Source organism: Bombyx mori, chromosome 17 (genome assembly GCF_030269925.1).
Source record: "Bombyx mori chromosome 17, ASM3026992v2".
Lineage (NCBI taxonomy): Eukaryota > Metazoa > Arthropoda > Insecta > Lepidoptera > Bombycidae > Bombyx > Bombyx mori.
This window is the reverse complement of record NC_085123.1, coordinates 14469509-14491796: the sequence shown is the minus strand read 5'-3', so window position 1 is coordinate 14491796 and position 22288 is coordinate 14469509. Positions and strand designations below refer to the sequence as shown.

Genomic DNA, 22288 nt, shown 5'->3' with positions numbered 1-22288 from the left:
TAACAATAAAATATACACACATCTTCTATCGCCTACAGTAGGAAGTGTCAGTGAACCGCCGCTGAGCTCTACGCAAGAGCACGTATTGATGATATATTTGTTTTCCTTATAACTACTCCACAAACTGGTTTCTTTGTGGATTTTTGCATCGCAACTTAATCACAGCATTACATCCATTCGAGATAGTCGCCTTTAATATGAACGTGCTACTCGTAATATTGTTAAGCCTACTATTCCTTTGTGGTACGATCTGCGTACATAATAAATACAAGAGGACGTATCTCTGGAAATTATTCGGCTACAACATTGACGGGGTTATATGTGAGTTATATACTGTTCGCTCTTATTGTTGCTTAAAATTCTATTACTTACAATATCAAAATATTGAGTTATTTCACACAGACATTTATTAATTTATCTGTATATTGGGTATGCGTTTTAAATTACTTAAAATATTTATTTTATTATATTTTTTGAAAGTTTTATTGGAAGTAGCTGTCTAATCTAAACGATAGGGCATACGATCAATATCACGATTCCTGAGATGTAATCCCACAAGCTCTAGCAAACTAAAGAGTGCTGCAGTGATAAGTAATCGTAAAGGAAAACATTAGCTTTGATGTGATCACTATTTCTGTGAATTAAACTTCAAACTTAGGTCATTAAATATTTATTTCCAATCCGTAAATCGATTTTAATCATTGCGACAATTGATCTCGTTTGTCTAGTTATGTGGCTAATTGTTTGGGATAAATGATCATTAATCTCGTCGGATATTGCGTTCAGACTAGTTTCGCAAGGCTATTTTATAAACTAAGAGATAGATTCCCGGATCCTTATTCTGTGTTACAGATACGAGTGATTCGGACTTTGAACACAAACGAGGCTCATTTACTTTTCAAGATGAACTGCTGGAAGATCACGAAAAATTTTTGATTCGAAAGAACTTAGTCCCGAACCACATTAGCTATGACCTCTTTCGTTCAATAATATCTATTCCTAGGACAAGGCCGGGTAAGTAGCCCTGTAATTATCGGGGAGTGTTTAAAGTGGCATGGATATTATAGGGAATATATTTTAGTCTTCTCGCAAAGGAGAAGACTACCGATATACTTGGATCGAGCGATGCGTCTATGCCGGCAATCAAATCCCGCCATCAGGCACAGATTGTCTTAGGACATAATATTGTGTAGTGAACTTACCCATTCACGAAGTTGCCCCTTAATTGAAGAAAAGCATATTTAAAAAAATAAAATGCAAAGGCCCACCTGATGTTAAGTAGTAACCGGAGCCCATAGACATCTACAACGTTAATGCCGCACCCACCTCGAGACGCGAGTTGTAAGGTCTCCGTTTTTAACAGTATAATGGCTGCCCCACCCCTTAAACCGAAACGCATGACTGCATCACAGCAGAAACAGGCAGAATAGCGGTACCCAGTCGTGTGAGTTCACAGGAAGTCCTACCACAAGCACAAAAATCTGCATCCCCAGTATAAGGTTACGGTTTAATCTCGCATTTTTTTATTGCTGTTATAATATTTCCCACATTTCGTGTACGCCACAATTTTCGTGATAACGGAAATTTTTTCCCTACCTAAGCCTGGAGAGGTTATTTCAGCTTCTCCTTGACGTGCAGGTGAGCTCACGGGGCTCTAGCCAGGAGTGTTGCTAGCACTGGCCCTAGCAAGAGCAGTGCTTCGCAGAATCTACCACCGGATCGGAAACGCGACCCACTAAGAAGATCCGGCGAGAAACTCGGTGGGCTGTGTCTATGGGTTAATTTAGGTTAATTCACTCGTCGAGCCCTTCGTCACAAGCGACGTGTTCGATGAGGATGGTGACCGGTGCTTGTGGTACCTAAAAGCACCGTTAATGGATCGGGAGGATCCGTAATGACGTGTTTAGGGCGACGTGGACTGTTTACCATTTAGTCCGGTAATTTCCGGCGGCCACGACAAGAGGGTTTTCGTGTCGTGCCGCCTTCTCGAAGTGGCGCAATGATGCCGACTGTAGATACTTACTGATAGAGTCAAGTTCCAGGTCATCATGGAGATCCACATTCTTTAGGTACCATAGTGCTCCGACGGCTATCCTGCAAAATAACTTTAAGGGATTGAATAACTTGAAGGGGTTTCATGTTGGTGCGGGCCGCGTGAGCGAACACTACGCTTGCATAGGTCATGACCAGTGGTCGGTGTAGGTAGATTGATTTTATATACTTGCGTCAGGGATATTATAATATGCATGTCACTTTATCCATAATGATGTTTTTTTTTAAATTGAAAAAAAACCTTTTTTGATCCTGATCGGATACAATATCTGTATTTATGAGATAAAGTAACAAAAAGCCCTGTCTAAGTTTTGTCTCATACTTACAAGCTAATTCAACAGAAAGGGACAAAATACGGTGTAACTATTCCAATGTGTTTTTATATAAAATAAAATACTGATTTCTTTCACCATTAGCTAGCACTGGTAACGTATATTAATATTATTAATACGTTTTTCGCCTTAAACACAGATTCATGCTAATTTCAAAATTTCGGAACAAAATTAAATATCACAATAAATATGAGGTTCCGGTATTTTGGAAGCATATCCACATTAACCTCTACGTTTGACGTCAACGACCTTAAATCAATCTACCTACACCGACCTCTAGTCATGACGGAGCGTATGCAAGTTTTGCAGAGTGTCACCTTATTTCGAAGGGACAATATACTTCGCTTGCAAATCATGGGATAGAGACGTCTTGATATGAAGACGGCACGGTCGCGTACCGTTTCGATGTGAAAACGGAATATCATCTATCAAGGGTGACGCCTAGACAATTGACCTTCGAGGCCCACAGTATGGGCTGGCCAGAGAGAGTGATACAGGAGGATAATACAGGGCGGAGGTGTTAATGCGCCTATTAGGAAGTGGGCTGCTCGAAGTGATATTCGGAGGGCGACCACTTTAAGAGCACTGCAGTGCTTTTCGTGGGGTTAATGTCAATGCGCCACTTCCAGAACCACTGTCCCGTGGTGGTTACTGCAATCTGGAGTCGCCCATGTAAGAGCAACTTCTTCCTACACGAGTAGTAGATAGCCGTGTCATCGGCGAAGAGAGCTAGATGGTTCTCCGGATATTATTGATATACAAACTAAATAATAACGGGGAGAGCGCGGAGTCTTGCGGGACTCCGGCCGTCAGATGACTCAGATGACGGGGGCGAGAGCGAGTTCTCTCATCTCGATATCGAAACGAACGGTTCGACAAGAAGTCTCGTATGATGAGCATGAGTCTGCTTAGCACTCCTATGTTATACAGTTTGTAAATCAAACATTTGTGTCAGAATTTGTCGAACGTCTTTGTGATATCGAAGAAGAGGGCTCCGGTCGGGATTGGTTTCCGACTATTTAGCCATATGAATCGATAGATTCGAAGACATGCGATCTTTTTACCCTCCGGGGTGGGCTCGGACGCGACGAGTATCATGTTATACGGCTGTTTGCCGCACCCGCTGTGCATCCGGTGCACACTTGTTACCGGGAATGCCTGCCCGATGAGGTCGTCTTTAATGTGCTCGACGTCGAGCTCCTTAGGTACTCCGCGTATTACTACGCGGAGTACGCGGTCCTCCTGAAGGGCATAGGTACGGTAACCTATGTTCTCCTTTCGGAGGTAAGCCGACAGGGCCCCATGATCGCCCGGCGTTGCGACCTTGATCTGAATCGCGAACGTCGCGCATGGGTATAATTATTTTTTAAGCCTGACAAGCACGGTTCCACGCTGTCTTCTCCTGAAGTTGGGGTTGGTTGTTGGTGTGTTACGCGGATGACACGTTGGTCGTGGCCCGGGGGAAGGACTACCAAGAGTCTGCTCGTCTTGCCTGCGCAGGGGTGGCATTCGTCGTCGGTAAGATCCGAAGGCTGGGCCTCGACGTGGCCCTCGAGAAATCCCAGGCCCTGCTGTTTCACAGGGCTGGGAGAGAGCCGCCACCTGGGGCCCACCTGGTGATTGGAGGCGTTCGCGTCGAGGTCGGGGTGACTGGGTTACGGTACCTCGGTCTCGAATTGGACGGTCGTTGGAACTTCCGCGCTCATTTCGAGAAGTTGGGCCCCCGACTGATGGCTGAGTCGGCTCTTGCCAAACGTCGGAGGGCCTGACACGGTGGTGCGCCGCCTCTACGTGGGGGTGGTGCGGTCTATTGCGTTATACGGAGCCCCCGTGTGGTGCCGCGCCTTGACTCGCAGAAACGTCGTGGCGCTGCGGCGCCCGCAGCGTGCAATCGCAGTCAGGGCGATTCGTGGATACCGCACCGTCTCCTTCGAGGCGGCGTGCGTTCTCGCCCTGGGACCTGGAGGCGGAGGCGCTCGCTGCCGATTATGCGTGGCGTTGTGACCTTCGCGACAGGGGGGAACCACGTCCCGGAGAAGGAGCAATTAGAGCGCGGAGGCTCCAATCTCGGCGGTCTGTGTTGGAGGCGTGGTCTCGCCGTTTGGCGGACCCATCGGCCGGTCTCCGGACCGTCGAGGCGGTGCGCGCGGTCCTCGCGAAATGGGCGAACCGTGACCAAGGGCGTCTCACCTTCCGGTTGACGCAAATGCTTACCGGCCATGGGTGTTTCGGCCGGTACCTACATCGCGTCGCCCGGAGGGAACCGACGATGGAGTGTCTGTAGGTGTTTCTACTATATTTATGTATATTAGTTCATATTATTTATTAATTTACATTGCACACCTACTCAATATTTAATATTATATCAATTATTTAATTACGTATTCTATAACACACTCTCATACAGTACACAAATACGCCAAACAATCATACATTCACAACACTATTCAAAATTATATTATTTACACAAGCATAGTCGGGCGCAACCGCTAGTATGCGGCAAAGACCCCGACTATGTATAACTGCGTACGTACTGGTCGTCGCCTGCGCCACGACTCGGCCGCCGCTCGCGGCCAGTCGGGTTTGATCAACGCTACGCTAAGACTGTGTCACTCCTCGACTTACGCGTACTCTTTTGCTTCGTTACGATTTATTGCTTTCGTCTATTTTGTATTACTGTGTTTGAACTTGCTACCGCTTTATCTGTGCCTTCTGTACTCCGTAATTTCTCCTTCTAAATATTGCTATACTATCTGTGATTGGAAATAAACTGTCCATCCAATTACGGACTCGTTATTGTGCCGCCCGACACTGGTGACCTTACCACCACCATCAACAACGACAACCAAAGTGTCACCACTGTGACTGCGACAAGGACACGGTTAAGCATACGCTCGCACATTGCCGCGCATGGGTGGAGCAACGCCGTGTCCTTGTCTCGCAAATAGGACCGGACTTGTCGCTGCCGACTGTCGTGGCTACGATGCTCGGCAGCGATGAGTCCTGGGAGGCGATGCTCGACTTCTGCGAGTACACCATCTCGCAGAAGGAGGCGGCGGAACGAGAGAGAGAGAGAGCTCATCCCTCTCCGCACCTATCCGTCGCCGCCGAGCCGGAGGCCGCAGAAGGGCTTTTGCCCGACTTCGGCCCCTGTAAGAGGCGAACTCCCCCCGGTGAAGGTCAAGGGGCGACCTGAGGGGGTGAGGCCGCGCGGCGCGCTACCAACACTCTAGCGCGCTGCCATGGAGTAAATAGGGCGACCGGTCGACGGTGTATCGCGTCCCGACCCGGCAGGCTGGTTCTGGTCCAGCGGGGTATTCCGGGACACCAGCGGCACCGTCTGGGCGGCCCGACGGGCTGCCGTACCGAGACGGCCGACGTTTCAGAGCCTTCGATTCGCCTCAAAGGCTCCGTCGGCTGGGCGTCCTTGGGGTGAGCCGCGCCGTTTGTTTGTAGTGTTGACCGCGGTAACCCCCCTACCTCATCCGGGTTCTGACCTCGGAGGGGATCGGACGTCGGGTGTAAGAGTGCAGGGGAGTCGTTTAGTGGGTGGGCCCTAAAATCCTTGGGCCCGCGGTCTGCTCACAACACCATGCAGATCGTAGAGTCTCACATACCCCGCGCGCCCCTTTTGCGCGGGGACCTCGTAGGAGGTTCGGCCCTCTACCCAAAAAAAAAAAAAGAAAAAAAGAGGTTGGGGCAGCGATTTTGGCTCGGGTGCGGGTTTTTCTCGCGGGGATGAATTTGTGCGTCTTCTCTATTAAAATTGGGGTGTTTTATTATTTTGTTTAAATCCTTTCACGCACCATACATGGAGTTAACTTTTTTTCTTTAGCGAGTATTTCAAATTTGTCAAATCATATAAGATAGTTAGTACCGCTGCCTAGATGATATTGACACAGCAACTGTAGACTTATGAACCTGGTTATTCTTAACGTCCGCCATCTGTTTAACTCTGACCAATCGATTTTTATGACCAAAATATGTTTTTCAGGTATACCGTTCACCCTCAATGAGATACCATATTTTAGCATATATCACAGTAATCACAGTCCTTTGCTCAAGCCTTATCCGTCGTCTAAAGAATCCAAAAACATTATATCGGTTTATGAAACCGCAATCGATGGATGTCAAAGATATTGGTTCGTTGACACAGGTTTCGTGGATATACCTGGTATGGATATTTTTTAATGATGAAAAACTAATGAAATTGATGTACTTATAAATAATTACTTATCGACGTATACGCCGATAGAAACAAGTTTGTTGCGGGAGAACTAGGGGCGACTCATGTTAAACAGTAAATAACGATGATGCTGAGGACAATAAAGGAATTATCGATCAATTTCATTTTCACAGGCCTTTTATATTTGTATTGCCTCAATCATATTATTAAGTAAAGCTGATCCAACCCTTCAAACTTCTTCAAATAAGTCACTGTAAAGTACAATCGGAAACCATAAGAAATGAACTTTATTTTTATTTAGTAGTGCGTATTATAGACTCTTGCTAAGAAGTTCTATTGTCCTGCCAATTTCTGTTGCGAAACAATAATTCGTGTTGTTTTTAACTACCCAGACAAGGTTTGTCATCTTGTCCTTAAAATGCACTACATCATGTATCAAAATGTGTGACGCTATTGACGTTCTTATATAAAAAAACGACACTTTCAGTCTAACATTTCTTTAGTGTAAGTATTCGATAAACGATTAGGTACTTACTTTTACTGGTGGTAGGACCTCTTGTGAGGCCGCGCGGGTAGGTACCACCACCCTGCCTATTTCTGCCGTGAAGCAGTGATGCGTTTGGGTTTGAAGGGCGGGGCAGCCGTTGTAACTATACTGAGACCTTACAACTTATATCTCAAGGTGGGTGGCACATTTACGTTGTAGATGTCTATGGGCTCCAGTAACCACTTAACACCAGGTGGGCTGTCAGCTCGTCCACCCATCTAAGCATTAAAAAAAAAGTACCCACACCTACTGGTGACATCCTGTTTTATTGAGTGCTCTGTCAAATGTTGAAAATTATTTCAGGTGTAAGAAAACAAGTCGTGCCTCCCAGCATTTATGTGTTTCAGGGCCGAATGGATTATCTTGTATATACATCTGATATAGATACTAGCGTTCTGAAAGACGGAGTATCGGCAGGTAATATGAAAAAAAGATGTGTGGTGTCTTGGGACATCGGATAGGCACGAAGTTCCTTATTATAAAAATATTAATTTTAAGTTCTATTCGAGGTATAAAGAAAATAATTATTCGGGTAAACATTTTTTATTATGATTTTTCTATTGATAAAAATAAAAATAAAAACTACTTTATTAAGCTATCAACTTTATTTTATTCACAATGATTTATAAAAAATATATAACAATAATAATATACCAAGCAACAGCTATTTATATGAATAATAATAACCGTCATCACGTAGACTATACATTAGACACTGTATAGCCATCATACTAAGACTATACATAAATAATAAAAATCTTACGTAACGGACGTTTTTTCCCGGTTAGGGAATCCGCATCGTCCCATAAGGAACATCGTTCCAAAAGTGTTCATATTTATTAAGAGGGGCTGAAGCAGCAACATAAAGAAATCTTAATTTAGAATTCTTAATTTTGAAAATATACATTTAAAGTTTCTATTATTGTTATTATTGAGTTTTCTCTACAGTTCTTGACTCGGTTTAGTTCATAGCTCCCGCCCTGAAACCTTCAGGGAAGAGGAGGTTTGGACTCCCTTGAATTATTATTATAACACAATCATGAAAATAGCATTTTTATATTATTTTCTTTGTTTTTGTAGAAAGCTGGCAGCGATTTTGCTGTGCCGCAGACCTTCCATTCATGAGCGGAAGTAGCCAATTACCATTAGAGCTGTATACTTGTCTTCCAACCAAGGCAATACAAAAGACGATCTTCCACCTCATTGCAGCGGTGACCGTCACTCATAAACACCTATAATGCCAAAAAGAGGTTGATATCAACTGCAAAAGGCTTTCCTCAAAACTCTGTTAAGCAAAAACTTCTTATAACGCTGAAGAAACAGCGAAGGGGCAGATTTTTACACTGCTAGATGGTATGTGACATAAAGAGAAAAAAAATCCCGGAAATACTCTGTCGCTAAACGCAGTGCTGCTTGATAGTATCCGTAAGCTGAGAGGTTTCAGCGCGATACGTGAGAGCGGGATCATCGACAACCCGAACGGCTCCTTCTGTATTGCGTCAAATGAAAGCAGCTAGCAGTTGCGGGCGGTCCTCCACGCGAGGCCAAACTGTGCAAGCTTTGTCAAACCTTTGTAAAGCGCAGGTTTTGGTCCAAGCTCGAAGTACCGGATCGCTATGTTAAGGGTTCCTAACATTTTAGAAGCATACATTATTTAACTTACCAAACAACAACGATATTGATGAACAGTGCTCAAATTATGAATATTTAAACAGGTCTTAGGTCTCTGACGATCGACTACATTTTCCCTTGCCACGAAACCTTCGCGTACATTAGTGACGATAACGGTAACGCTGTCATTGCCTTTTCGTTTGAGGAAAAACGTTTCTGGAGGATCGAACGACAAATCACTGGAAGCGAAGCTTGGACTTTCCCCATACCGCGTATGTTTTGAAACAAATAAGTATCTGATGTCAGTTTTGGATTTATAAAATATAACATCGTCAAACATGTGACATATAATGGCCATGAGCAATAAAAAAAATATGCTTACGACATTTCGACTCAGATTAGCTAAGTCGTCTGTGCTGTGTATGCTGATGTATATACGACTGCTGCGTCATGAAGTACATACTGACAAAGAATGGGCAGTTATATCCTGTGACAAATATACCAAATAACTACGATCGGCATTGGGAATGCACCGGTAGTGGAGCCTTTCAGTTTGAGGGATAGGGCAGTGCTATAAAATTAACATTGCTCTCCCAGGACTCAAGGACGGCGACGATATTCAAGTCACTATCGGTTGGACTAATGGATAACCGGCTGACATCAGGTTGGCTGTGAACTTGTATAGGAGGGACACGTGATCATGAAAATGAATCAAATTTTACCAGTGATGACTTGTGTATTCCTGGCAATGTTGACCAAGGACATTGAAAAGGAGCCTGAGTAATGAAAGATGTTTAATTTTACAGAATCCATTTTACTGTACGCTGAAAACGTTATAAGATATAGAAAAAGTCCGAACGAGACATTTGTACATTATTCAGATATTTTGAAAAATACGAAGATTTCTCAACGTTCCGGCCAAGATGTGACCGTGGTAAGGGTTCACGAGCAACGTGATTTGTATTGTATTATGCGGAGTTAGACAAGAATAACTTAAACTTGAAAGATAATTCACAGATTAGCACACTTGTGCCATTCAAATTTTAAATGAGACATTGAACTCATTCATAGGAAAATATTAATGGAAATTCCTCAAATAATTAGTTATTTAATTTTATACTATATTCCCAAATCTCGCAAATTCAATAATTTTCTTGCTGTAAAATATTTCTGTAAGTATAAGACGAATGCGGTCATTGTTTACGTATTTAAAACAATAACTAAAGCTGACGCAATACTACGCACATAATGAGCTTCAGAATAATAGAGTACTATATATAATTTAATACACTGCTATAATATATGAGGCCGTCAGCGCAAAAGTGGCCAAATCCACTTTTTTTAATAATTAAGTATAATGCAATTTATTTAAAATATCATAAATTTTGATGCAAAACCCGCCTATCCATAGTTTCACCCATAGATAACAGATGGCTTTGCGAGGCCGATGAGAACGATGACCGGTGCTTGCGGTACCTAAAAGCACCGTTAGTGGATCGGGAGGATCCGTAATGCCATGTTAGGGACGACGTCGACTGTTTACCATTCGGTCTACAGGATCGGGTATGTAGTTTCCAGCGGCTACGACAAAAGGGCTCTCATGTCGTGCCGCCTTCTCAAAGTGGCGCAATGATGCCGACTGTAGATACTTACTGACTAATTTTTTGCCAACTCGAATTCAAATTCATGAGAACTTAAACCTCATTGTTCCATAATAACTATGGTAAGCTTAGGCCACTTTTGCACTGACGGCCTCAATATATATATAATAATGACTAATAATAGAGCAGTAATAGAGCATGGAAAATTCTATGTTGGATGTATTTAAAAATAACAGGCTTGTTTTTTCAGGATCTTAGTGAAATAAATACAAATCCAAGAGGAGTTTTATACGACAGAAATTATGACGGCAACATTTTATTTTTCACGGATGAATCTCGCACTAATCTGTACTGTTGGAACATGGACACGCCGATGGATGAGGACAACATTGAACTGCTCACTGATGTTTCCAGGAACAACGACTTTTACATAAGCGGTAATTATTTCAAATGTGCATTAAAAGTGTTAAAGCGTTTTAGACTTATTTTATTGTTCAAGGAAGATATCATGTCTTTTATTATAATTGATTACTAGTTGAGTCCCGCGATGTTACCCGCGGTTGTTGTCCTACCGCGGGTGACGCCGCGGGGTGAAGCGAGTTTAAAAAAAGTAACCCAAGGTACAAGATACCCAAGGTATCATCAGCTAACTATCAGTGAAAGTTCCGTCAAAATCGGCCCAGCCGTTCTAGAGATTAGCTGGAACAAACAGGCAGACAGACGAAATTAAAAAAAATATGCTATTTATACATACTTACGAATTTGGCAAAAAGTGGTTATTTTATTATTACAAACAGACACTCCAATTTTATTTATTTGTAGAGAGTTATGAAACGGGGTTCGAAGTGATGCGGCGACATGTCGTTTGGTCTGTTCATAAGTATCCCGATGACGCTGAAGCACATAATTAAAAAGATCTTTATTGTATTTTCAGCTTTAAATATAGTAGGGGCAGGATTTCATTTCTTGGTTAATAGATTTAGGGGCTTAGTTGACAATATTTATGATGGGAATGCAATCAATTTCGCTAGTTACCGGTAAGCTATTTACATTCCTCCTTTCATTTATGTTTTTATCCCCCATTCTTGCATTTTTTACTTTCGTATTTTGTTAGCCTGCATATGTACTCGTAAGCACAATCTTATGCTTATTTTGTAAATTAGTTTAGGGTTCTGGTCATCCTAAATGAACAGTTGAGATTTTGACCTCATGAAAGAAGACGGTATTCACGTTGCAATGTCTGTCTATTTATAGATCCCACTAGCAACTTTCTACTTCTTTCCTAAAAACTCAAAAACAAAATTACATACTATGTGTGTACACTAGGTCAAATATACAAATATAATTGAGAAGTACAGTACGTTTTTCGTTTACCAAATTTCTTAATATTTCCAGCATCGACGTCGATGAAATGTTGAATAATACGAAATGCAACAAACCAACGAGATGTTCAAATTTCATTGACAATTGGAGAAATAAAATCCAGCGTTCTGTCGTTTCACCGAGATACATGGTTAAATATGTACGAAATTAATATATTGTAAGGAATACCCTACAAAAAGGGTATAAAACCGGCACGCAGCTCCGTCACCGGCGCATTTGTCGGTTGACATTCGTCGAGACAACATCGTTCAAAGACTTTAAGTGTTAATTTAGGAAACACGAATTTTATAATAATGTTGAGGGTACAATGCCTATAAATAGCAACGCCTTTGCTCGAAACATTCATTCGATCGGCGGCGTTCGTGAGAGAAGGTAGTCGTGGACATGGTGTGCGTGAGTCATTGTTTTAAGTCTCTGTAAACTTGTGCTAATTGTTATTTTTTTAAATGGTTTTTCTTCTGATTCCTAATATCAGAAGTGGGATAAAGGACTCAAATAGCCCACAGTAGCGTAAAACTCTGAACTTTGTTTTGTTTTACAAAGACTGCTTACTTTGATGCTTTCATACTTTATTTGTTATTTTTCTTGTGTGATTGCAAATTTTAACTGTGATAATGAGACATGCTGAAACTCCTAGTACACGGAGGCGACCGTCTCGAGATGATTCTCGTAATCGAAAACGATATTATGCTTTCGCGATCACAGAGATGATAGACAGAATCGCGATACGAACGATGCGCTCGCGCACGATAGAACCTGTCGCGACACGTTCTAACGATAAGGCGCACGCTGAACAGACCACCGATATTCTACGGACAGTTACGACTCCCATGTCGAATATCGTTGGTTCGCAACAAGGCCACGTAGAATCTAGTATCCCTGGTTCTGAGGCGTCTACCCTCGCCAGTGCTTTGATAAAGCTTTAATAGTGATACGGGGCATAATGGGCCCTCAGATTAGAACCGCGAACGCTAATCTACTCACGATTTGATTTCATTTTTGGTGGAGGTCTCAGGCTAGGCCGAGTCCTTGTAGGTTTCAGGCATTAGTTGTCACCAGTGACGCGTAATATCAAACAAGTAGACGGGACTGTGTTGGCAAAATGGTCAATTAAACTTTTGAGATTACAGCTCATTCTGAACATCACAAAACGCAAGACAACAGACATCCGCCCTGCAGCTTCTGGTACAAAAGACGCCACCACACCTGTGGTGAGGACTCTAATTAATGATGTCACGACTGAGGTGTTTCGGAGCCGTGAAGTTCGTTGAGAACTAGGTCGAGGTAGAGCTCATCAATTGGTACCACGGAGTGAAAAGCGACATCATGCTCGCGTGGACGGGCACCGACGAGCAGTAGCCGTTTTTAATGTCGATAATCTTGTTTTGGTAATAACTCACAGTCTACAGGAGATCTAGATCCGGCAATCCGTGGACCTTACAGAATGGTGAGGGTGGTGCCTCACGGGCATTGCCGCTAGCTCGGGCCCCTCGATGGTTCCTGCGGCAGTAGCACGCAAGCGATGTGCCGGTAGCTGCGTAATATCGGTCGGCAGGTAAACTTGATTCCGGCATGCGTGGCCCGTATAAGGTTGTCAAAATTCTACCCAGTGGACGCTATACCCTACGGCTGCTCAGCGGCAGTTATGGCAAAGCTACGCAAGCAGCTGCACAATATATGGTGTCGTGGCGGGGCGAGTGGACCCCTGAGACATGTGCTGCCTTCTTTGAGAGTCAGTAAGTTAATAATGATCATTGTTCACAAATATACGTATTCCTATGGTGAACCTGAAGGGTGAGCTATAGATGATTGCTCTCTAGTTACGTATCCCTCACTCGGAGTCACGGTGAGATGTCTCAATACGATCGGCCTAGACTGGCGTATTGAGAAGCCTCGGCACGTTTGAGTACTGTCGGCGTGTCGGGAAGCTTCACACGTTTGAATACGCTCTGCGTGTGGAATGCACTCGTACGTTTTTAATACGATCTTCGTACGAGTGGGTCTGGGACCATTTTACGTATCCCTCACTCGTGTGATTAATTCTACACGGTGAGATGCCTCAATACAATCGGCCTAGGCTGGCGTATTGAGAAGCCTCGGCACGTTTGAGTATGGTCGGCGTGTCGGGAAGCTTCACACGTTTGAATAAACTCTGCGTGTGGAATGCACTCGTACGTTTTTAATACGATCTTCGTACGAGTGGGTCTGGGACCATTTTACGTATCCCTCACTCGTGTGATTAATTCTACACGGTGAGATGCCTCAATACAATCGGCCTAGGCTGGCGTATTGAGAAGCCTCGGCACGTTTGAGTATGGTCGGCGTGTCGGGAAGCTTCACACGTTTGAATAAACTCTGCGTGTGGAATGCACTCGTACGTTTTTAATACGATCTTCGTACGAGTGGGTCTGGGACCATTTTACGTATCCCTCACTCGTGTGATTAATTCTACACGGTGAGATGCCTCAATACAATCGGCCTAGGCCTGCGTATTGAGAAGCCTCGGCACGTTTGAGTATGGTCGGCGTGTCGGGAAGCTTCACACGTTTGAATACACTCAGCGTGTGGAATGCACTCGTACGTTTTTAATACGATCTTCGTACGAGTGGGTCTAGGACCATTTTACGTATCCCTCACTTGTGTGATTAATTCTACACGGTGAGATGCCTCAATACGATCGGCCTAAGGTGGCGTATTGAGAAGCCTCGGCACGTTTGAGTACTGTCAGCGTGTCGGGAAGCTTCACACGTTTGAATAAACTCTGCGTGTGGAATGCACTCGTACGTTTTTAATACGATCTTCGTACGAGTGGGTCTGGGACCATTTTACAGGGATCACTGGTAACCAAATGCAGAAGACACTTAACGAAGGGCGACGCACACTGGCCCTTGGATAATAACAGGAATATGCGCATTAAGAATGATTGTGCTACTGCGCGCACTGCTCCCGTGCCGCTACCTGCACGCGCTCTCTTACTTCTGGCGTGCAAACTGCGCGTACTGCTCGCGTGCCGCTGGCTGCGCGCGCTCGCCTGCTTCAGACGTGCATACTGTGCGTACTGCTCGCGTGCCGCTGGCTGCGTGCGCTCTCTCACTTCTGGCGTGCAGACTGCGCGCACTGCTCGCGTGCTGCTGCCTGCGCGCGCTCATCTATTTCTGGCGTGCATACCGCACGTGCTGCTTATGTGCACACTGCACGTGATGCTCGCGAGCCGCCGACTTCACGGTGCCATACGACTGGCAGTGACGCAGAGGGCGATGTCGCTCGATCTGCGGCCTGCTGCTTCACTCGTTGGGGACTATGATGCCTTTGGGCCACTAAGCTCTACGCAGGGAGTCACGAGTAAGGAGTAGTTCGTTTGCAGTCCTGCTGAGCTACTTATGGGCTCTGCCTGCATTTTCAGGATTATCTATCAGGATGGTCGAGCGGGACGCCCGCCACACGTGGTGCAGCCTCACATCGTGGTTGCAGACTGGAGCTGGGACGGCTGCCCTGCTGAACTTTCGGGAGGCGCGAACCTAACAAGATCTTTCGCACGCTTCCGCATCATCGTTACGAGTAGACCCCAGTTATGTGGTCGAGGACGAACCACAGTCAGGAGAGGCCGTGTAAGGAATACCCTACAAAAAGGGTATAAAACCGGCACGCAGCTCCGTCACCGGCGCATTTGTCGGTTGACATTCGTCGAGACAACATCGTTCAAAGACTTTAAGTGTTAATTTAGGAAACACGAATTTTATAATAATGTTGAGGGTACAATGCCTATAAATAGCAACGCCTTTGCTCGAAACATTCATTCGATCGGCGGCGTTCGTGAGAGAAGGTAGTCGTGGACATGGTGTGCGTGAGTCATTGTTTTAAGTCTCTGTAAACTTGTGCTAATTGTTATTTTTTTTAAATGGTTTTTCTTCTGATTCCTAATAATATATATTTTATTTTTAGTAAATAAATATATGAAATGCATTTCGATAATTAATAAAAAATATTTCTTTCTATTAAAATGTAAATCTCCATTAAAAACAACAAAAGAAGAATCAGAATGTATACAATTTGAACAACAATAGAAAGACTGCGACTGTAAATTATATACTATACAAAAATTCAAAAAACTGAGTTTCATTCTTAACACAAACAGTTAAATCACCATTATTTTGCAAATATTCGAGTAAAGTGTGAAGTGGGAACGCGGAATATACTTAAATGAGATCAGAAGTGAAATATTGTTAAAAATATAACAATCCAGACAATCAGTGGGTCGCGTTTCCGATCCGGTGGTAGATTCTGCGAACCACTGCTCTTGCTAGGGTCAGTGTTAACAACACTCCGGTTTGAGCCCCGTGAGCTCACCTACACACGTTAGGGCGAAGCTGAAATAGCCTCTCAAGGCTATCAGCAAAGGTAGGAAAACAAAAAAAAAATTTCATTAGTCTCGCTTAAGCTCGAGAGCGGCTGGACCGATTTGGCTAATTTTGGTCTTGAATTATTTGTGAAAGTCCAGAGAAGGCTTAAAAGGTAAATAAATATGAAAATACTCGGAATTAAATAAAAATAACAATTTTGTTTTTTCTTTGATGTGTCCCCCGTCGGACGGATTCCTTTTGTTTGTTTTAAGTTTATTTTATACAAAAGTTTAGGGCTTTTATTTATCGATTGAGGCACTATGAAGTCTGCCGGGTCAGCTAGCCTCCAATAAAAATACCAAAAGAAGAATAAAATGTATACAATTGTCTGTATAAACGTATACAATTTAAGTACAATAAAAATACTGCGATTGTAATATATATTAAATACTATACAAAAATTCACAAATTTAATTTTCATTTTTTTCACAAACGCTCTTTGCCTGCCGATTAGCGAATTTAAAAACAACAACAACAATATCGTTGCCGGCTTCCGGATTTTCATTTCCGAAAGAAGGGTCAATAAAGTCCATTCTCAGAAACCACTTTAATTTTATTATTATTATGAGGATATATAAATAATAAAATGTACATAAGGGCTTATTTCTACCAAAATTAAACACAATTAACTTATTTAACACTGTAACTAATTATGAGAGCGATTATTGATTTCGAAGAAAACAACAACTTAATTTTAGTTTAACTTAAATATATATCGATGCCCGCCACTAACTTTTTTCTATCTAATCGTTGGTCTCCTGAAAGGGGCGATTCCAGCTTCTTCGACCTGCTAGGCGAGCTCACTGGGATCAGCCTAAGAGACTTTGTGAACAGAAGCCCTAGCACGAACAGTGCTTTGCTGAGGTTACCATGGGACTACGTATTTTTAGGTGTCTTATTTTTATATTATAACTAGCAGACCCGGCCACACGTTGCTGTGGCTAAGGTTTCTAAGTAACACGTGGCAGGCTATGCTAATACAATAAATAAAAAAATTAATAAAGTAAGAACAATTTGATTTCACTGTATTGCGTTTACGACGAAATAAATTTCACACTTTAGCCTCAGCAACACGTGGTGTTTGTGCAATTAAATTGTAGCTTATGTGAAACGTTAGTATTTTTAACACAGCGCCATCTATGAGATATTAATGTCAGACAGTATTACAATGTAAAAACTGATTTAAGGCGCCATATCATCGCCAATAATAACAATAATCAACTTAAGAAATCATTTTATTGTTTATAAATAAATATTGCGACCATTACTCGAAATAAAAACCATCCTTGGGCATAAGTTGGAACAAAACACATATAAAATTAAAAAAAAAAAAGAAGTTAAAATCGGTTCAGTACTTTAGGTGTCCATCGCGGGGAAATAACGTAACACGTAATTTATATAATTATATTAAGATAACACATTTCCTGCTCTTCCAATGTTTACCGGTGGTAGAGCGTCGTGTAAGCCCACTCGGTTAGGTGCCACAGCTCCGTCCATTTCCTCCGTGGAGCAGTAATGCATTTCGTTATGAAGGGTGGAGCAGACGTTGTATTGTAAAACTGAGACCTATATCCTCAAGGTGGGTGGTCGGATTAATGACGTCAGTTTGCTACAACGTTAATAATGATCCCATTTAACACTTAGGTGACATACAAAATTCTGATTCAAGTCCATGTAAAATTTGAAAGTATCAGTTGAATTTTAAGTACTGTGGCGGGTAGCTATCACACCTTGTGCCGAACACAAGATATTTGACAGATGTCTGTATCTAGCTAATGAGATTTTCAAGATGAATTTCACTGTATATAGGTTCCGAACAGTAACATACGAAGCGTTGGTCCACTACGCAATTACAGCCTCTCGGTGGAAGATCTTCCCTTAGTCGTTAAATCATCAAACTACTAATTTTACTAGACTGTGTCAGAAGGGTTTGTGCGTGCACAAAAATATCACGTGGGTGCGTAAGATGCGGATAACGCATACAAAATACGTTAACACGATATAGATTTTTCATTATAGATTTTCAAGATTCGTGGTTCTAGCTACATAATAGTATGAACGGACAATCACCACAATGTGATTCTCATAGGATTGTAAAACATTCTGTAAGGTTTAATGTAAAATTCCTTTTTTTTGGTCAGGATGAAATCGCCTGTCTTCCGCCCTCCACTAGGGAGGGATGTTGGGCGGGGCAGGTCATGTCGAAGCGACTAAAACCTACTATCGCTCAACAACCCACATCCGAACCTCGCATGAGACAAAAATCATGAAAAGGCAAAAGTGAAGCGTTTAGTGCGGAGCACATCTCTCCCATCACCCTCCCCCACGGGACGCCTGACTGGCGGTTGTCGGCGCCACGGCCATCAGCTCTCTCGGTCGGCAGGCTATCCGAAATCCGCTTAGATGGCACCGGTTAGAACGAGTTATCACACTTAGAGGGCCAGGGCTTGGGCGAGATCCGTCTCCCTGCCCCCCGCCCGACGGCGGCGGGCTTGTGTATCTCTCATGCGCTCCGCCACCTTCTTTTCTGCGAGATGGTGCATTAGCAAAAATCGAGCATCGTCTTCCACGAGTCTTCGCCGCCAAGCATCAATGCCACAACACTCGGCAACGACAAGTCGTGCGTGCCTGCGTGAGCAGTGAGTCTGTGTATTTATTTCCTGGCTGTTGGAAGCTATATCAACAATACATAATAGGTTGGGGAAAAAGTTACTTCTCATTTTTTAAGAAAATTCACAACATTTTGTAATATAGTTTATTTACATTTAACTAAAGTATGTAGGTACCATTTTGTTCGATAACTTTTTGCCATCTTGTAGGTAGGGACATGATCCCATTGCTATAGAAATTTTAGGACTTCTGATCAAAATACCGCGACAATTGGTTTTGGCAGTTCTCTCGTGATGTTAACCTGACATTGCCCAAAGAATTCTGAAGAGACCGAAACGGGCAGAAATCTGAAGGTGCAAGATCAGCACTATACGGCGGATGCATTAACACCTCCCAACCAAGCTCTCTTAATTTTTGCTGAGTGGCTAAAGATATGTGAGGTCTAGCGTTATCATGATGAAAGAGAGAGAGATTTTATTACAAGTTCATACATACTATAATGCGTACGTCTTCCCTTAACTCCACCGGTAATCAATGGCGTACATAAGTAGAATAAAGCCCCTACCCGTAACGATAGGATTGTTTAACGCTTACGGTCTCGCAAATCAACGTCATGAAGTTTGTGATTTTTTGCGTGACCATCAAATTGATATCTTTTTAGTGCAGGAGACCCTACTTAAGTCTGTGCGCTGCAACCCTAAAATCGCGAACTATAACATGGTTAGGAACGACAGGCTCACTGCCCCTTGTGGTGGTACCGTCATTTACTATAGAAAAGCCCTGCACTGCGTCTCACACGACCCCATGCGCTCGCTAACATCGAAGCATCAGTGTGCCGAATCTCACTGACGGGACACGCGCCGATCGTTATCGCGTCCGTTTATCTTCCACCGGATAAGATCGTTCTAGGCAGTGATATTGAGGCGCTGCTCGGCATGGGAAGCTCTGTCATTCTAGCGGGCGACCTAAATTGTAAGCATAGGTGTAACTCGCATATTACAACTAACGGCAGACGCCTGGACGCCTTAGTTGATGATCTCGCTTTCGATATCGTCGCTCCGCTAACCCTGACTAAATAACTACCCACTAAATATCGCGCATCGGCCGGATATACTTGACAAAGCATTACTAAAAAACTTAACTGTGCGCATACATTCGATCGAAGTGGCTTCAAAATTAGACTCAGACCATCGTTCCGTCGTCGTGAAGATCGGTCGTGCTCCCGATTTCGTTCCTGTCACGAGAACTGTGGTGGATTGGCACACGCTGAATGTCAGCCTGGCTGAATCTGATCCACCATCCACCCGGACTCTATCCCGTCCCTATCAAGGCACTGCTGAAGCCATAGACATCGTAACGTCACATATCACCTCGACACTAGATAGATAATCGAAGCAAGTCGTAGCGGACGACTTCCTTCAACGCTTCAAATAGCCCGACGATGTTAGAGAACTACTTAGAGCGAAGAACGCCTCGATCCGCGCCTACGTTAGGTATCCTACCGAGGAAAATTGTATTCAAATGCGTTCCCTACAACGCGACGTAAAGTCTCGTATCGCCGCAGTCCGTGATACCAGATGGTCTGGTTTCTTAGAAGAACACGCGCCCTCCCAACGGTCTTACTGCCGCTTAGCTCGTGCTCTCAAATCGGATACGGTAGTAACTATGCCCCCCTCATAGGCCCATCAGGCCGACTCGCGGCGTTCGATGATGACGAAAAAGCAGAGCTGCTAGCCATTGCAAACCCAGTGCACGCCCAGCACTCAATCCGCGGATCCTGTTCATTTAGAATTAGTAGACAGAGAGGTCGAACGCAGAGCCTCCTTGCCACCCTCGGACTTGTTACTACCCGTCACCCCGATAGAAGTTAAGGATCTAATCAAAGACCTACATTCTTGCAAGGCTCCCGGTTCAGACGGAATTTCTAAGCATGTTATTAAATCATGCTCATCATACGGGATTTTTGTCGAACCGCTCTTTTCGTTAACGAGTCGAGGGTTCTGTAAAAACTGAGATCTTAGATCTCATGTCTCGAGGCGGGTGGCGGTATTTACGTTGTAGTTTTTCATGGGCTCCGATAACCATTTAACACCAGGTAGGCCGTGAGCTCGATCCGCTCATCTAAGCAATAAAAAATGAAAAAAAATTTACCACAAAGACACTGATACTCCTTAAATTAAAAATCCGGCTCCGATGCTTAATAAGCGCTATTCATATTTTGAGTATTTTCATAAAAAATGATTTATACGCGATTTAGTTAAAAACTATTCTAACCTTGGAACAGAAATTGAATTTGATGTTTGTAATTTGAAGCTATAAAACTATATTACGTCTTTCCAGAATCAGTCTTTAACTTGTTTTTTTTTTTAGTTTGCTACACTGCTCGCTCAGTCGTAATTTTTTTTCTCATAAATGCGGATCATATACATCATCACTAAATTTTATTGTTTTTGACCGTTTGCGTCGATTTCTGTCATTGCTAGCCACATGGACACATATTTTCATTACAGTGAGAACTCAAAGTAGCACAAAAAAAGGTCATTATCATTCAATATCTAACCGGTCTTCGTGATTATCTCTTGATTACGTTCGTAAGTGTCATCACAAACAATAAATTATTTAATAAAAAATCATAATAGTCGTTTTACTGTGATTCAAGGTGAAGATTGCTATATTTTTGAGCTACTTTATTTAGTCTTTGAATATTTTTTTAATGCAATCAGTTTTGTAGGCGAAGTATGTTTTTTTTTATAGCTTAGTTGGATGAGCTCACAGCCCACCTGATGTTAAGTGGTTATTGGAGCCCATAGACATCTACAACGCATTTAAGTTGTAAGGTCGCAGTATAGTTACAACGGCTGCCCCACCCTTCAAACCGAAACGCAGTACTGCTTCACGGCAGAAATAAGCAGGGTGGTGGTACCTACCCGAGCGGACTCGCAAGAGGTCCTACCACCAGTAATTACGCAAATTTTAATTTTGCGGGTCCGATTTTTATTACACGATGCTATTCCTTCACCGTGGAAGTCAATCGTGAACACTTGTTAAGTACGTATTTCATTAGAAAAATTGGTACCCGCCTGCGGGATTCGAACACCGGTGCATCGCTAGATACGAATGCACCGGACGTCTTATCCTTTAGGCCACGACGACTTCTACACGTGCGGACCCCCAAGAGATCTTACCACCAGTATGTATGTGTGTTTATAACAAAGAATTTCGTCAAATTGCGAATCTTTGGGATGTTTGGACATATCATGCGTAATGTAAAGCTCTTTGGAACGATGAATGGTTCAAAGAAGAGGGGATGGTCACCGTTCTCGTGGTTGACCAACGACCCACAAGATGGACAGACTTTGTTAAATCATCTATGAAGCGCCTTATTGAATGTACACGCACCACCACAAACAGAGAGAGATGGAGAAGCCGCACAAAAGACGCAACCAATAAATAAGACGATGAGGAGGAGAGAATTTTGTAGGGAGACTTGGCCGATCGGAAGTGGTTACAGTCGCTCAAGGCCGTGATAAATAGCAGAGGCACAGCCAAAATGCTGCCCAAGGTCA

The 22288-nt window shown here is 43.3% G+C and overlaps 2 protein-coding genes across 3 annotated transcripts in view; both read left to right on the top strand.

Moving 5' to 3' along the window:
• Window positions 1-22288, top strand: part of LOC101740731 (major royal jelly protein 1-like) — a 198324-nt gene that overhangs the window by 154669 nt on the left and 21367 nt on the right. The gene's annotated exons all lie outside the window — the stretch shown is intronic.
• Window positions 53-16521, top strand: LOC101738170 (L-dopachrome tautomerase yellow-f2). Of its 2 annotated transcripts, XM_038016650.2 has the most exons (9): window positions 53-321; window positions 853-1014; window positions 6379-6558; window positions 7421-7534; window positions 8833-9000; window positions 9535-9662; window positions 10580-10766; window positions 11264-11366; window positions 11725-16521. In XM_038016650.2, exons 1-9 carry the CDS (start codon window positions 198-200, stop codon window positions 11861-11863), a joined length of 1305 nt encoding a protein of 434 aa, XP_037872578.1. In that variant the 5' UTR covers window positions 53-197; the 3' UTR covers window positions 11864-16521. The 2 variants fall into 2 exon arrangements, with proteins under 2 accessions (XP_037872578.1, XP_062529448.1); XM_062673464.1 differs by lacking the exon at window positions 11264-11366 and having other exon boundaries at window positions 76-321; window positions 11725-11856.

Excerpts from the sequence above, each read along its gene's own strand:
- LOC101738170 (XM_038016650.2), top strand. The coding sequence starts at position 198 with ATGAACGTGCTACTCGTAATATTGTTAAGCCTACTATTCCTTTGTGGT. Across the intron at positions 322-852 it reads CAACATTGACGGGGTTATAT|ATACGAGTGATTCGGACTTT; the intron begins GTGAGTTATATA and ends TCTGTGTTACAG. Across the intron at positions 9,663-10,579 it reads CCGGCCAAGATGTGACCGTG|GATCTTAGTGAAATAAATAC; the intron begins GTAAGGGTTCAC and ends TTGTTTTTTCAG.